The following is a 16,999-nucleotide window of genomic DNA, read 5'->3' as shown; positions in this document are numbered from 1 at the left end:
AAGCTGATCGTGGAAGCATAACCGTAAAAGGAACTTGTCTTAAATAACACTATTAACTTGCAGATATGGGGTGAATATGCAGGTTAATAGCATTCTGACACCATGCGGCCGATACATGTAATGAACTTTATTCCCTCCCACATCTGTGTGACACTGACTGATAGCCAGCTCTAATGATGAGTGAGCTGTCCATCAGTACTGGGTCGCGGTTACAGCCGCTGCTGTTAACTGAAACTGTGCCGACGCCACCCCTATGACTGAAAGAGCGAGGATGCGGGAGGGAATAATGTTCATTACCCCTGGCAGCAGGGCTCTCAGTGCATTGGCCGCACAATGTCCGAACGCTATTAACCCCATATCTGCAGCTTAATAGTGTTCTTTAAACATGACAGGTTCGCTTTAAGAGCCACTTTGTATCACTAAGAGCGGAATTTAAGTGTTGCAATGTGGCTCAGGTGTTTATTCGCACACCCATCTGTCACTAAGGCTACTTTCACACTTGCGTCATTTGCCATCCGTCGCAATCCGTCGTTTTGGGAAAAAAACATATCCTGCAAATGTCTCCACAGGATGCGTTTTTTACCCATAGACTTGTATTGCCGACGGGTTGCGACGGATGGCCACACGTCGCGTCCGTCGTGCACTGGATCCGTCGGGTTTTGGCGGACCATCGTCACAAAAAAACGTTCAAGGGAACGTTTTTTGTACGTCGTGTCTGTCATTTCCGACCACGCACACGCGTCCGGATCTCCGCCCCCTCCTCCGGATCTCCGCCCCCTCCTCCCCGGAACTTTGCAATGGGCAGCGGATGTGTTGAAAAACTGCATCCGCTGCCCACATCATGCACAAATTTCACAACGTGCATGGGTACGTCACGCCGACGCATTGCGACGGACCCGTACCGACGCAAGTGTGAAAGAAGCCTCAGCAATCACCTGGAGCCAGTGGGCCTTCTAAAGGCCCCCGATCACAAGTCATATTTGTTATGTGATGATCCATAGGCTGGGCATCATAGGAGACTGGAATTATTACTATATACAGCAACACTGCTTTATATAGTACAAGTGATCAAACAATCACCGATTCATGTCCCCTATGAGGCCTGAAAAGACAAGTGAAAAGTATTAAAAAAGTAGAGGAAAAAATTAAATTTCAAAAATAAAAGTTGGCTGTGCCCTTATGGGTTTAATACAACTTGTGATAGGTAAAAAACATTTGCAAAAAATGTTTGAAATATACCGTATATACTAGAGTATAAGCCGAGATTTTCAGCCCAAAAAAATGGGCTGAAAGTGCCCCTCTCGGCTTATACTCGAGTCATGGAAGGCGGGTGGGTCGGCGGGTGAGGGGGAGCGACGCCTGTCAAATACTCACCTGCTCCCAGCGCTCCTGGGGAGGTCCCCGCATGTCCCACGGACTTCGCGGACACTGGTACCGCTCATTAAAGTTATGAATATGGACTCCACTCCCATAGGGGTGGAGCCGCATATTCATTACTGTAATGAGCAGTGCCACGTGACCGCTCACTACAGGAAGAAGCTATCTCTCCCGGAGACGTGGGACATGCAGGGACCGCACCAGGAGTGCCGGGAGCAGGTGAGTATGTCATACTCACCTTTCCGTGTTCCACCGCCGCCTCGTCTTCCGCGTCCTCTGCAGTGACTGTTCAGGTCAGAGGGCACGATGACGTATTAGTGTGCGCGCCGCCCTCTGCCTGAACAGTCAGTGCGAAGAGGCGGGACGCTGAGGAGCAGCGGGCAGCGACGAGAGGTGAGTATGTCCATGTTTTTTTGTTTTTTTTTTAGTGCAGCAGCATTACATGTGGCACAATGCTATATGGAGCGTCTATGGGGCCATAAAGAACTGCATGGAGCATTATATGGGGCATCTATAGGGCCATAAAGAACTGCATGGAGCATTATATGGAGCATCTATGGTGCCATAAAGAACTGCATGGAGCATTATATGGGGCATCTATGGAGCCATAACTGCATGGCGCATTATTAGGGGCATCTATGGGGCCATAACTGCATGGAGCATTATATGGTGCCATAACTGCATGGACCATTACATAGAGCATCTATGGGGCCATAACTGCATGGAGCATTATATGGTGCCATAACTGCATGGACCATTACATAGAGCATCTATGGGGCCATAACTGCATGGAGCATTATATGGGGCATCTATGGGGCCATAACTGCATGGAGCATTATACGGGGCATCTATGGGGATAAAGAACTGCATGGAGCATTATATGGGGCATCTATGGGGCCATAACTAAAGTAATTAAAGTGTCTTACTTTTAATCTTATCTATTTATTCCATATCCACCCTATCCTACTTAATTTAAATTATCTTTGCCATATCCCCTCATCGTCCCACTCTCCACGCATGCTTCATGATACTCAGAGGCATTATACTTCATTTGGGATATACCCGATTACGAACACTGTACAGGCAGTCTAACCACACAGTTCTCCATTTACGCATGTCCTCCATTCACAAACGTTTTACAGTTCTATGCGCCTTAATCGAGTCTTTTTTCAGGCACATGGATCACTTTTCACTCCATTTCATTTAATTTACCACTCAGTAGCCCCACCAATCAGGTACTCAGGCAGGCTTTTTGAAGGGGTTGGGCGGGCAACCGCTATATAAGGGGAGGGTTACATGAGGATCCGCAGCCCTGACGAAGAAGGATCGTATCCTTCGAAACGCGTTGGATTGGTTAATCCTCATACGTGCCCGCCCATTAGCTGTGTGACATCACACTACCCGCCACACCCCTCCCACACTCCGCCACTGCTTCGGCGTTGCTTCCAGCCGGGGCACGCTGGAAGTTGGCGGTTCCTGTCCATTCTAGACACCCGTCTCCCTAAGCCGCCTTGTGGGTACCTGGGCGCAACCACCATCTCCAGCCTTCCAATCATGCAGCACGGAGCTGGCCTCCTAGAGCCACCTGTGGGGATCTGGGCAAAACCGCCATCCCCAAGCCTCCTAATCCTGCAGCACGGAGCTGAGCACATTGTTTCAGGAGAACTTACATATTTGCATCTGGAGACCACCTTTGCCCCAGCATTCAGTAAGTGCTCTATTACGTTCTTTTTGACTTCCCATATCCAGCGTATTACCCTCAGGCATTATTCTGAAGCGCAATTGTATGTACATTTAACAACGCAGGCGATCAATTACCTCCTTTGTACCATTTACGTCATACACAGGGTACTGCACAGACCCTGTCTCATCGCCAGCAGATACACTTGGTTTCACCTAGTGTATATTTATTTTTCCCCTCCTCACCCCTCCTCTGTTTTAGCCGAGCGCCTGTGTTTACTGATCTATTTGCATGGAGCATTCTATGGGGCCATAAAGAACTGCATGGAGCATTATATGGGGCATCTATGGGGCCATAACTGCATGGAGCATTATATGGGGCATCTATGGGGCCATAAAGAACTGAATGGAGCATTATATGGGGCATCTATAGGGTCATAACTGCATGGAGCATTATATGGGGCATCTATGGGGCCATAACTGCATGGAGCATTATATGGGGCATCTTTGGGGCCATAAAGAACTGCATGGGGCATCTATGGGGCCATAAAGAAATGCATGGATCATTATATGGGGCATCTATGGGGCCATAAAGAACTGCATGGAGCATTATATGAAGCATTACATGGGGCCATAAAGAACTGCATGGAGCATTATATGGGGCATCTATGGGGCCATAAAGAACTGCATGGAGCATTATATGGGGCATCTATGGGGCCATAAAGAACTGCATGGAGCATTATATGGAGTATCTATGGGGCCATAAAGAACTGCATGGAGCATTATATGGGGCATCTATGGGGCCATAAAGAACTGAATGGAGCATTATATGGGGCATTTTATGGGGCCATAAAGAACTGCATGGAGCATTATATGGGGCATATTTGTATATGGAGCATCTTATGGGACCATAATGAACTGTATGGAGCCTAGGCTTATACTTGAGTCAATAAGTTTTCACAGTTTTTTGTTGCAGAATTAGGGGAGTCGGCTTATACTCGGGTCGGCTTATACTCGAGTATATACGGTAGTTAACACAAGCTTCACAAGTCATAGTCTGATGATATATTCTCTTTTAAATGCTGAATTATAGGAATATTAATGTGCTTTAATGATGTAGAACAGTGTAACTTTTTTCCATTATTGTTTTACGTATAGTGGATAGAAGTCAATATATTCCTGATAAAATGCCAGGTTTTTGTCATGTAAAAAAAATCATACCAAGGAGAGCCATTTCCGAACTTTTTCCATCTACCATAATCTGAACAAATCCATTGAGAAACAAACAGAAAATGTTTTTCTGGTGGAAAAAAAAAAAAGTTAAAAAGCTATAATGTGGTTGGATAATATGAGCACAAAGAACATATACATATATCTATATATATATCAAAAATATTTTTTCACAAATTTTTTTTTCATAAAACTTACAGTAATAGATGAAATGAAGGTTCTCAGAGCATACTTTCGCCAATTCATGTGTGCCCATCAACCACGGCAAGGTATATATATATATATATATATATATATATATATATATATATATATATATATATATATATATATATATATATATATATATATATATATATATATATATAAAATATATATATATATATATATAAAATATATATATATATATATATATATATATATATTATACATATAGACGAAATATACAAGGATGTTGCTAAATGGGAACAAATTTAAATAAAAGGGATAACCAAGGAAAAGTACTAAACCTGTGTCACGGAAATGGCTGAGCTTTTAGGAAAATGGACAGAACTATAGCAAGCTGTACCTTCCAGAACTGACAAAAGATCAAATTTTGTAATTGGCTAATTCTTAACACAAACACGTTATAAGATGGTGTTCACACCACATTACTTTATTTTTATTTTTTCCTTCTCCAAAATGATTTGTTTCTCAATGGATTTGTACAGATTATGTGTGACATTAAAGGTAGAGAAAGTACTGAAATGATTCTTCTTGGTATGATTTTTATCTGACAAGAATCCCGCATTTATCAGGGGTGTGTAGACTTTTTATATATATAATCTAATTGATCTACCATTTATAACACGATTCCTTCAATAAATCCTCTACTAATCCCCTGATCTCTGTGTAGAAATGATTTAATTGTATGCATATTTCTAAGGACTGTCTCCATTTCTGCTTTGTGAAGCAACGTATCCTGTTCAATACTTACAGAAATGATGAGCATTTTAGGACAAGCCCCAAGATCCCAGGACTTGACATGCTGTCTATTAAAGTGCTGTTTGAGAAGCTGATGAGCGCCCACCATTCCAGGTTATTAGAGCAGGTAAAAATGCAATTTGACACGTATCCATTTAACCCCTTGTACAGAACTATGGCCTTGATTCATCATTGTTTACACCAAAAATCTGCCTTTGGTCTCTTCACACCAGCTTCGGCCAGCCCGGCCAAAATGGATGGGGCATGGTGACTCCTGTTCTTCCAATACACTACAAGTTGTTTAATCCCTTACGCTACAAATCTTAAACTGGTGTCTGACTGGAGTAAGATTTGTGGTAAGGAGCACAGTGGCATGTTCTACCTTTTAAAAAGCAGCTAATTCATTTAAAGGAGTGCTGACTGATGCCTCGATAGCAACCGACTCCAGTATGGCTATTCATCAAGGCCGTAGTGACTGATGCTAGTGTCTATGACTTATTTCCATTAATTCCACCCCCCCACCCCCCAAGATTAAGATTTGTGACGCACCGATTGCTGGGACATTGGGGCCTACTGTAACATGGGCATGTTTGTCCAACTTATGACCCCCTAAATTGGTATTTTGACTTGTGTAATTGATCTCAGGTGGTATACCAACAAGCGTTCATTACGTAGAGCTGAGTTGGAGGAAGCTACCTTAATATACGGTATATGTCTTTCCCCTCGTCAGTGCAGAGTGAGGTGCTTCTTTCCTGGGTGGAAAGCCTATTGATGGATATCTAGGGGGTAATGTTTTTCAGCAATTGCAAGATGATAGTTACAACAAGGCTCATGAGAATTTCTGAAAATCTTTCCTGTAATGTGACTAATCATACTTTTATTTGTCAGATTCTCAAGAGCTTTGAAAGTTTCCTGATACCTCAGTTGCCCAGCTCTCCGCCAGATGTAGAAGCCATGCGAATTTACCTTATTCTCCCAGAATTCCCTCTGCTCAAGGACTCCAAGTACTACGTAACTCTGACTCTCCCGCTAGCCATGGCTATTCTACGGCTAGATACCAATCCAAGCAAAGTTCTGGGTACAATGGCATTTATTACACATCACTTAAAATACTGTATCTTGTATCATCAAAAAAGAGTAAATTGGGCTTAACCTCTTCAGGACAGATGACAGTCATAAATTTACGGTGGGCGGAAATGCAGGGATGGAGTCCGATATTCCAGTTCTAAACATGGCCTTGGACCATGATTGGCTCAGGTCCTGATAGTGTTATCCCTGTGTAACCAGCCTCTAACGGTCTTCTGGATGCCGTATTAGCAGTATTTACAAGGTTGTGAGGGAAGTGGACTCTCTCTCTCACTCCATCAGCACCCCTTTGACATGATCATGGGGACCTGATGGTAGTCATGTCAGCCGGAGGTCACTATGGCTTGGGATCTGCCAGGGTCTAACCGGTGTTCTGCCAGTGTAAAGCTGACCGGTCTGATGGATTGCAATAAATGTGAACTGCAATAATACCAGTGATCAAATAAATAAAAGTTGAAGTTCCATACAAGGACTAAGTAAAAAAAATAATAATTTGTATATTCAGACCGGAAAAATCCTGGGTGGCAAACATGGTGTCCACAATCTATTCCAGCCAAATTTGAGCTTCAAAAATCAAATGGCGCCCCTTCCCTTCTGATTCCATCTGTGTGCACAAACAGTAGTTTCCAACCACATATCCCTGTACTCAGGAGAATTTGCACAATAAATTGTGCAGTCCATTTTCTACTTATGAAAATGAAAAATTCGAGGCTAAAGCAACACTTTAATAAAAAAATTTTAAAAAAAAAGTTCTTTTTCATTTTCTTCTAGCTTACATTAAATCTTGTAAGGCACCTTAGGCGTTAGCAAACTTTTTGAATGCGGTTGTAAATTCTTTGAGGACTGTGGTGGAGTCATGTTTGTGGGTTTTCTGGCATGTAAGCCCCTCAAAGCCACTTTACAAGTGGTCTCTAAAAATATAGATTTTTTCAAACTTATTGTAAAAATGTGAAATTGTTTCTAAACTTATAACATCCCCCTCCCAAAATAAGTACGGTATTTAAAAACCAATCCTGCTGATATGAAGTAGATATGATGTAAACTACCGTTCCAAAGTTTAGGGTCACTCAGACAATTTTGTGTTTTCCATGAAACTCATAGTTTTAATAATCAAATGAGTTGCCAAACGAATTTAAAATCTAGTCCAGACATTGACAAGGTTCGAAAAAAAAGATTATTTGAAATAATAATTTTCTCCTTCAAACTTTGCTTTCGTCAGGGAATGCTCCCTTTGTAGCAATTACAGCATTGTAGATCTTTGGCATTCTAGCAGTTAATTTGCTGAGGTAATTTGGAGAAATTTCACCCCATGCTTCCAGAAGCCCCTCCCACAAGTTGGTTTGGCTTGATGGGCACTTTTTGCGTACCATACGGTCAAGCTGCTCCCACAACAGCTCAAAGGTGTTGAGATCTGGTGACTGTGCTGGCCACTCCATTACAGATAGAATACCAGCTGCCTGCTTCTCCCCTAAATAGTTCTTGCATAATTTGGAAGTGTGCTTTGGGTCATTGTCCTGTTGTAGGATGAAATTGGCTCCAATCAAGTGCTGTCCACAGAGTATGGCACGGCGTTGCAAAATGGAGTGATAGCCTTCCTTATTCCAAATCCCTTTTACCTTGTACAAATTTCCCACTTTACCAGCACCAAAGTAACCCCAGACCATCACATTACCTCCACCATGCTTAACAGATGGCGTCAGGCACTCTTTTCAGTTGTTCTGCGTCTCACAAATGTTCTTCTGTGTGATTCAAACACCACAAACTTGGATTCGTCTGTCCATAACACTTGTTTTCCAATCTTCTGTCCAATGTCTGTGTTCTATTGCCCATATTAATCTTTTTCCTTTCATTAGCCACTATCAGATATGGCTTTTTCTTTGCCACTCTGCCCTGAAGGCCAGCATCCCGGAGTCGCCTCTTCACTGTAGACATTAACACTGGCGTTTTGCGTGTACTATTTAATGAAGCTGCCAGTTGAGGACCTGTGAGGCGTCGATTTCTCAAACTACAGACTCTATTGTACTTGTCTTGTTGCTCAGTTGTGCAGCGGGGCCTCCCACTTCTCTTTCTACTCTGGTTAGAGCCTGTTTGTGTTCTCCTATGAAGGGAGTAGTACACACCGTTGTAGGAAATCTTCAGTTTCTTGGCAGTTTCTCGCATGGAATAGCCTTCATTTCTAAGAACATGAATAGACTGTCGAGTTTCACATGAAAGTTCTTTTTTCTGGCCTTTTTGAGAGTTTAATGGAACCAACAAATGTAATGCTCCAGATTCTCAACTAGCTCAAAGGAAGGTCAGGTTTATAGCTTCTCTAATCAGCCAAACTGTTTTTAGCTGTGCTAACATACGTGCACAAGGGTTTTAGGGTCCATTAGCCTTCTTACACAGATAGCAAACAAAAGTACCATAAGAACACTGGAGTGATGGTTGTTGGAAATGAGTCTCTATACACCTACGAAGATATTGCATTACAAACCAGACGTTTGCAGCTAGAATAGTCATTTACCACATAACAATGTATAGAGTGTATTTCTGAATCATTTATTGATAGCTTCATTGGAAAAAACTGTGCTTTTCTTTCAAAAATAAGGAAATTTCTAAGTGACACTAAACTTTTGAACGGTAGTGTAGTGTTATTTATGAACTGTTTTGTTTGGTATGACTTCCATTTTTAAGAGCATAAAAAATTAAAAGCTCAAGCATTGCACATTTTTTATATTTTCATAAGTAAACACAAATCATATTGACTTCGTACTTTGTTAGTGGTAAATCTATGTGTCACAAAATAAATAATTTTAGAATCACTGAGGTATGTGGAAGCATACCAGAGTGGTAAACTAGTGGAACTGCTTTATAAATCTAGGCCTATGTGATAGGTTTTCTAAATGAATATGATTTTTGGTGTATTGTTCATTGCCCACTGTAAGGTAACAAGGGGGGTTATGTATGTACATTAGTCTTACATCACTCCAATATTTTCTCTGCAGACAATTGGTGGTCTCAGATCTGCCCAAACTACTTCTTCAGATTAATAGATCTGTATAAAGGAGCAGTGGTCTACTTGTTGAATGGACGTAAGACTCTGCTGATCCCTGTGCTGTTTACCAGCTACATCACTGCGGCTCTCAGACTTCTGGAAAAGCTGCACAAGGTGATTATAATCCCTGTTGGTTCATCAGCCCTTTAGATTTTGCCTAGCAAGGGTGACCAACCATATACAATCATGTCTGCAGACCATTGCAGTAGTGTTACGCCGCTACACTCAGTAGATGACTGTCCGCCAAACAATGCTTTAATCAAACGTTCAGCTGACCGCTATAACAATCGGCCATCTCCCCCATACATGGGAATACTCCTTAGGCCAAGCACTCCTGTGTTCTCGGAGAAAGACACCGACAGACCATGTCCACTGGAGTCTTATCTCCTGGAGAGCAAAGTGATCATGAGTCTGCAACATGACATGCCCGATCAGCCGTCTCCCGCTTACACACTTGAGTGTTGGCTGAACCTGTCAGTATCTGTGGATTCAACCAATGCTCACCTAATGTGTAATGGGGAAGATATATACCTCACAACCCCAAAAACATACCTACAGCTTCTGCCAACTTATGTTCAGCATGATTCGTTACATGTCAGGACTTTCCCTAGGTAAATGTGAAGGCTCAGCATGTGGAGCATGACAAATTCTACATTCCTGAGATTTCCAGCTTGGTGAACATACAAGAAGATTATCTCATGTGGTTTCTTAACCAGGCAGGTCTGGTATGTATGATCATTTTACCTTAATTTTCTGACTTCAGTTAGTTTCTGCACTCCTTTAAGGTTTTCAAGATCTGTGCTTGCTGTCTTCTTTAGAAAGCATTATTGTTTACTTCCAGTAGGTACAAATCTGTCCTGGTTGTGTGATGGGCACACAGGATGCCCACGCTAACCACATAGTACCAGCTTTGTCCAGGTACCTCCCGCTGCACCAAGGCGCTAATGCTACTACATGCCAGCGTGTAACGGACGCAATCATTGGTATCTGGCTGATTAACTGGCAAAGCTCAGTCCAACGTGATGATATTGACTAAAGTGTCCCCAAGTCATTTTTATCATATGAGATCTAAATCTGTTTCTTTTTTGTAAAGAAAAAAACAAAAATAAATAGTAAACGCAAATAACATAATTTTTTTTCTTTTTGTTTTTTTCTATAGAAAGTTGGTCCTACAATTATGCAGGTAATTTTTGCATTTTTATGCTTTTACATTTCTCTTTTGTGTATTTTCTTGCATCGTAAAATTGTGGGGTTTATGTTTTTCTTTCTTGGACACTTCTTAATAAATTTATATTTTAAGTTTTCCATGTAGGCATTTCCAATGTATTGATTTTCCAGATTTTATAAAGATTATCCTCGTAAGGGTTTGTTCTCGATGCATGTTCTGTTCCTGCAAGGTTTAGGCAGAGTTCACTTGACCATATTCAAAATTGGCCTTTTAACGTCCAGAAAAAAAATAACAAAATTTGATGAATCTTGACATATGTGCGCAATGTGTGTGTCCACTTTTAATATCTGTGTGCATTCCGCATCTCTTTTTATGTCCGTATTTCCATTTTGTACACCAGTGTGACATCTGTTTTTTATGTGAGCAATTTGACAAATTATGAAGGTCAAATACAGTTTCCAATCTTTATAATTACAATTTAAAAAAAAAAAAAAATTTTTTTACGCTATATACATATGCAGAGCATCAATCCATCAATACGTGACCTACCACATTGACCTGCATTGGTGAATGTGCTGCCCATTTATGAATTTTGCAAATGTTTTGGCTGAACAGGCTCTTATGATGGTGAAAGGTCTCTTGTGATCTGTTTGAATTTGCCATGATTCATACGACCATTCACTAGTTTTATAATTATTGGTTTGGCTTTTTTCTTCTTCTTGCTGGATAAATTATCGCAACACTGTTCCGAAACCTGACCCAACTCTTGTGAAAGTGTGGGCAGTGCATAAGCCACTTAAACCTAGGGCACGATTCATCAAAGCTTTTGCAGGGGAGCATGGCAACCTTTGCTCATCAAATTCATTCCGAGCGGCGGTGTTCGCTGTGCCACAAATCCAACAGGAACTGGAGTAGGCGGGGCACACACAGACTCGCGCCAATTGTCTGAAGCATATGTCTATTCATGAATCGGGAGGGTCTGACTCCAGCATATCTCCTCATCAAGACTGGCATGAGCAACACTGGTCTTTATGTATCTGGCCCTGGTTAATACAATGGAAGCCTGTACCAATACAATATCTCGATGAGTAGAGCTGAGTGAATCGATTAGCAGGACAGGATTCCTGTGGACTTTCCAATACCTGGTGCGACCTTATGCCTGCTTTGTGCTGCACCAGTTTCTGTGTAGTAGGCCTACAAACCAGAAGACTTGCTGGAGAAGTCAGCAGGTTTAAGGTGCTTTGCAGGGTTTCCTTTCAGCGACCATGGAATCCTGGTGTGGTTGATGGACCAGGGTTGTGTGAACTTTGGCACGTCTCGACTGATGAGTTCTTGTTGTTAAAGAATTATTCCCAGCATAAAAAATTGTGAACTTGTAATATCAATAGTGATATCTTTCTGATGGTGGGGGTTCAACCAATGGGACCATGTGTGTTTCTGGGAGCTCCCCTAAAATACCATGCTCTTGCACTGTTCCATTAATGTTCTAGTGAATTCAGGCCACCCTTGTGTTGCAATAGGGTATTTTGGAGCCCCATTTTCAGGAGCCGTTAGGGTCCTGTACTTTTTAATGTTGGATCTTCCCCTTTTATCATCCTATATTATCATGTGTTAAATATGATCCATGACATGGCATTTGGTCTTTACTTTTTTTTTTCCTGTCTGTCAGGATTCGGTGACAATCTGTTCTTACCCATTTGTGTTCGATGCTCAAGCCAAAACCAAAATGTTACAGACTGATGCTGAGCTGCAGATGCAGGTACTAATGGGGCAACGTACTGTACAGTGTAAGTTCCATGCTCATTTGACGCAGCCTCATAATTTGGTTACATTTGACAATCACTATGTAACAATAGTCAATTGATATTATATGATGTTTTTCTTTTCTTTGGTACATTGAATCTACAATTACTCAGATTTCATATAAATAATAGAAAACGACACCAATCCTCTCTTATCTAGAACAACTAATGAAGTTCTATCACTTTTACAGGAATTAAAGACAGAACGTTTTTCCCCATTTGGTTGTTAGGAATCATTTTTGTACTTTCCCATTGCACTAGGTAATCATAAATCTGCCAGGGTGCAAATTAGTTTTTTTTTTCTTCTTCTAGGTGGCAATAAATGGTGCTAACCTGCAAAATGTTTTCATGCTGCTGTCTGTGGAGCCCATGCTGGCCAAAAATCCCTATCTGGTTCTGCATGTGCGGAGAACAAGCCTGGTGTCTGATGCCTTGAGAGAGCTCAGTATTCACTCTGACATAGACTTGAAAAAGCCTCTTAAGGTATGGAAAGCTGGAGATGAAAATAACAAGAATTTACTTTTTATCTCTTTAACCAGTTTTCGAGACATCATGTTATGGTAAATTTTGGTCGATATGATTTGTATATACCTTATACACTCGAGTATAAGCCGAGATTTTCAGCACATTTTTTTTAGGCTAAAAGTGCCCCTCTCGGCTTATACTCGAATCATACCCAGGGGTCGGCAGGGGAGTGGGAGCGGCCGGAGTGGCGGCTGTCACATCATACTCACCCCCTCCTGATGCGGTCTCTGCACTTCCCTGCTTCTCAGATGGTCTCCGGCGCTGTCAGCTCTTCCTGTGTTCAGCGGTCACGTAGTACCGCTCATTAAAGTAATGAATATGGAAGCGACTCCACTCCCATAGGTGTGGAGCGCATATTCATTACTTTGATGAGCGGTACCACGTGATCGCTGAACACTGGAACAAGCTGTTGACGCCCGAGAGACCATCAGTGAAGCAGAGACCGCGCCAGGATGGGGTGAGTATGACGGGGAGGGTGAGTCATGCGACATTCACCTGTTCCCCTGCCGGGCTCTGTCTTCTGCGTCCTCTGGCTGTGACGATCAGGTCAGAGCGCGCGATGACGTGTTTAGTGCGCGTTCTCTGCCTGAACAGTCACTGCAAAGACCCGGAAGACACAGCGGCAGTGGAACGGGGACAGGTGAATATCGCAAGTGCCCGGTGCCTGAGCCAGCGGCGACTCTGGCATCTGGCCCCCATAGCGCGCCAGTGTCCCCGCCTGCTCAGGACACCGGCACCTCTACCCCAGCGACTAGAGGTGAGTATGTAATTTTTATTTTTTTTCTTTAATCGCAGCAGCATATGGGGCATATTATTCTATGGAGCATCTTATGGGGCCATCAACCTTTATGAAGCATCTTATGGGGTCATCAACCTTTATGGAGCATCTTATGGGGCCATCAACCTTTATGGAGCATCTTATGGGGCCATCAACCTTTATGGAGCAGCATATGAGGCATATTATTCTATGGAGCATCTTATGGGGCCATCAACCTTTATGGGGCATCTTATGGGGCCATCAACCTTTATGGAGCGTTATATGGGGCATATTTTTCTATGGAGCATCTTATGGGGCCATCATTAACCTTTTATGCAGCATTATATGGGGCGTATTTTGTATGGAGCATCTTATGGGGCCCATCATGAACTTTATGGAGCATTATATGGGGCATATTTTGTATGGAGCATCTTATGGGGCCCATCATGAACTGTATGGAGCATTATATGGGGCTCCTGATTCAATATGGATATTCAAAAACATTTATCCTACTGATGTCTCAATTAATTTTACTTTTATTGGTATCTATTTTTATTTTTGAAATTTACCAGTAGCTGCTGCATTTCCCACCCTAGGCTTTATACTCGAGTCAATAAGATTTCCCAGTTTGGGGGCAAAATTAGGGGTCTCGGCTTATACTCGGGTCAGCTTATTCTCGAGTATATACAGTAATTATGAAAATCTCAAAAATTTGACAAGTAATGAAAAAATTTAGCAATTTTCAAGTTTTTAATTTTTATGCCTTTAAATCAGATAGTTATGCTACACAAAATTTTGAATAAATAACATTTCCCACATGTCTACTTTACATCAGCACAGTTTTTGAAACATAATTTTTTTGTTAGGATGCTAGAAGGGTTCAAAGTTGACCAGCAAGTTCTCAATTTCCCCCCCCCCCAAAATTTAAAAAACATTTTTTTAGAGATCACATCACATTTGAAGTGACTTTGAGGGGACTATTGTGACAGAAAATACCCAAAACTGCACCCCTAAAAGTGCTCAAAACCATATTCAAGAAGTTTATTAACCGTTCAGGTGTTTCGCAGGAATGAATGCAATGTTGAAAGAAAAAATGAACATTTTTACTCTTTACACAAAAATGTAGCTGTAGCCCCAAATTTTTTAATTTCACCAGGGTAACAGGAGAAAAATAACCCCAAAATTTGTTGTGCAGTTTCTCTGGAGTATGCCGATACCCCAATATGTGGGGGGAAAAACTACTGTTTGGGTGCACGGTAAGGCTCAGAAGGGAAGGAGCACAGTTTGACTTTTTGAACACAAAAATATCTGGAATCGAGAGCAGACACCATGTCTTGATTGGAGAGACCGGATGTGCCAAAACAGTAGTAACACCCCACAAGTGACCCTATTTTGGAAACTAAACCACACGTGGAATGTATATCTAGATATGTTGTGAACACCTTAAATCTCCAGGTGCTTCACAGAAATTTATAAGGTAGAGCCACGAAAATAAAAAAAAAATATCAATTTTTTTCCCACAAAAATGTTGTTTTAGCCCCCAAATTTTTTTCACAAGGGTAACAGGAGAAAATACACCACATAGTTTGATGTACAATGTCTCTTGAATTCGCCCATACCCCATATGTGGTTGAAAACTTTTTTTTGAGGCAAAATGCAAAGCTCAGAAGGGAAGATGTGCCATATTGGAGTTCAGATTTTGCATCAATTGTTTGCAGGTGCTATGTCACATGGGCAGAGCCACTGAGGTGCCAGAACAGCAGAAACCCTCCCCCCATTTTACAAACTACACCTCTCAATAAATTCATCTAGGGGTCCAGTGTTGACACCACATATGCCTCACATGTGTTGGCTGTCACAGCAGGATCTCTTGCGCAGTTCTGCTGTGATTTGGTCAGTGAGATTGACTGACAACAGTCCTCTGAGTGCGGGTACCGATGGCATTGGTCCCGTTCTTCTTCCCTTACCGCTCAACTGTCAATGACAGCTGTCGGCACTGAGCTGTCCCTGCGTGTTTACACACAGTTACACTTTAAAACATAATGGACATAGTATGTCATGCTATCTGTCATTGGTCGTTAAGGGGTTAATAATCAGTATTCCATTTTACTTTCATCAGGCATTTTGGATATTTTTTGTGCATTTGTCCTGAATCGTTTAACCCCTTCCATGATATACCATATTTTCTACTCTGACCCCCAGTGAAACACTTGCTTTTTCTATTCCTGTACATAATTACCTGAGGCTGTTCTAAGAGTCTTTTTTTCTGAAATGGAATTAATGCAATCATTTATTCCAGGTTATATTTGACGGGGAGGAGGCTGTGGATGATGGTGGAGTAACTAAAGAATTCTTTCTCCTGCTTCTTAAAGAACTTCTGAACCCAATCTATGGAATGTTCACAGTCTATCCCGATTCCAACCTGATCTGGTTCTCTGATATAGTAAGTGCCAGCACATATTACGGTACATCTAATCCACTGTCCTATCTAAAGAAAAATCTCAAAAGTTGTACGAGCATGCAAACTACAAAATCCAAACTAAAGGCTCTTGTAATCAAGAACTTCTTTATGGCAGTAGGAGTCCTTATTGCTTGGTCAATCAAAAAGTCACAGTAATTTGTCCACACTGAAAGCTTAACCCCTTTTTTCTTGACATACTTGGATGTCAAAAGTAGTGTCCCTGCCTTTGATGCGGGCTTCCACACTGAGTCTGCATCTTTCCTTCCACTATATGGCTGATTTAATCAGCTATCAAGCGCCTTTAAAGACTGCGGATGCCGCGGTTGTCCGGCCGCTGCTATTAACTTGTTAAAGGCCACTGTCAATTACATTTAACGCTCGCGGCTGGGGAGCACGTCATTCCACACTCCTATTGTTGTGCCCGTGACGCTATTTGTATAACAAAACGTGTAATTTCAATAATTTTCTGGGAGAAATGCTTCATTTTCTGAAACAATTTCAAGGGTGTCAACACTTTCAGCCATGGCTATATGTATGTGTGTGGAAACAGCTGAAATTCTGTCTTATGTTCTAGGTTCTTCAAAGTAGCCACCTTTTGCTTTGATGACTGCTTTGCACACTCTTGGCATTCTCTTGATGAGCTTCAAGAAGTAGTCACCGGGAATGGTTTTCATTTAACAGGTGTGCCCTGTCCAGTTTAATAAGTGGGATTTCTTGCCTTATAAATGGGGTTGGGACCATCAGTTGTGTTGTGCAGAAGTCTGGTGGATACACAGCTGATAGTCCTACTGAATAGACTATTAGAATTTGTATTATGGCAAGAAAAAAGCAGCTAAGTAAAGAAAAACGAGTGGCCATCATTACTTTAAGATATGAAGGTCAGTCATTCCGAAAAATTGGGAAAACTTTGAAA

General features: G+C 41.7%; 1 protein-coding gene across 2 annotated transcripts in view; it reads left to right on the top strand.

The window, feature by feature from the left end:
• The window catches only part of HERC3 (HECT and RLD domain containing E3 ubiquitin protein ligase 3), a 132,256-nt gene that overhangs the window by 50,105 nt on the left and 65,152 nt on the right, over positions 1 to 16,999 (top strand). For both annotated transcript variants that reach the window (XM_069743539.1, XM_069743538.1), the window contains exons 12-19: positions 5,266 to 5,377; positions 6,139 to 6,328; positions 9,324 to 9,487; positions 9,985 to 10,098; positions 10,533 to 10,556; positions 12,211 to 12,300; positions 12,656 to 12,826; positions 15,925 to 16,068. In XM_069743539.1, coding sequence (XP_069599640.1) covers positions 5,266 to 5,377; positions 6,139 to 6,328; positions 9,324 to 9,487; positions 9,985 to 10,098; positions 10,533 to 10,556; positions 12,211 to 12,300; positions 12,656 to 12,826; positions 15,925 to 16,068 — 1,009 coding nt within the window. The remainder of the gene's footprint in view (positions 1 to 5,265; positions 5,378 to 6,138; positions 6,329 to 9,323; positions 9,488 to 9,984; positions 10,099 to 10,532; positions 10,557 to 12,210; positions 12,301 to 12,655; positions 12,827 to 15,924; positions 16,069 to 16,999) is intronic.

This window comes from Ranitomeya imitator, chromosome 1, assembly GCF_032444005.1.
Source record: "Ranitomeya imitator isolate aRanImi1 chromosome 1, aRanImi1.pri, whole genome shotgun sequence".
NCBI lineage: Eukaryota > Metazoa > Chordata > Amphibia > Anura > Dendrobatidae > Ranitomeya > Ranitomeya imitator.
Note: the sequence above shows the minus strand (reverse complement) of the source record. Positions and strands in the feature narration are given on the sequence as shown.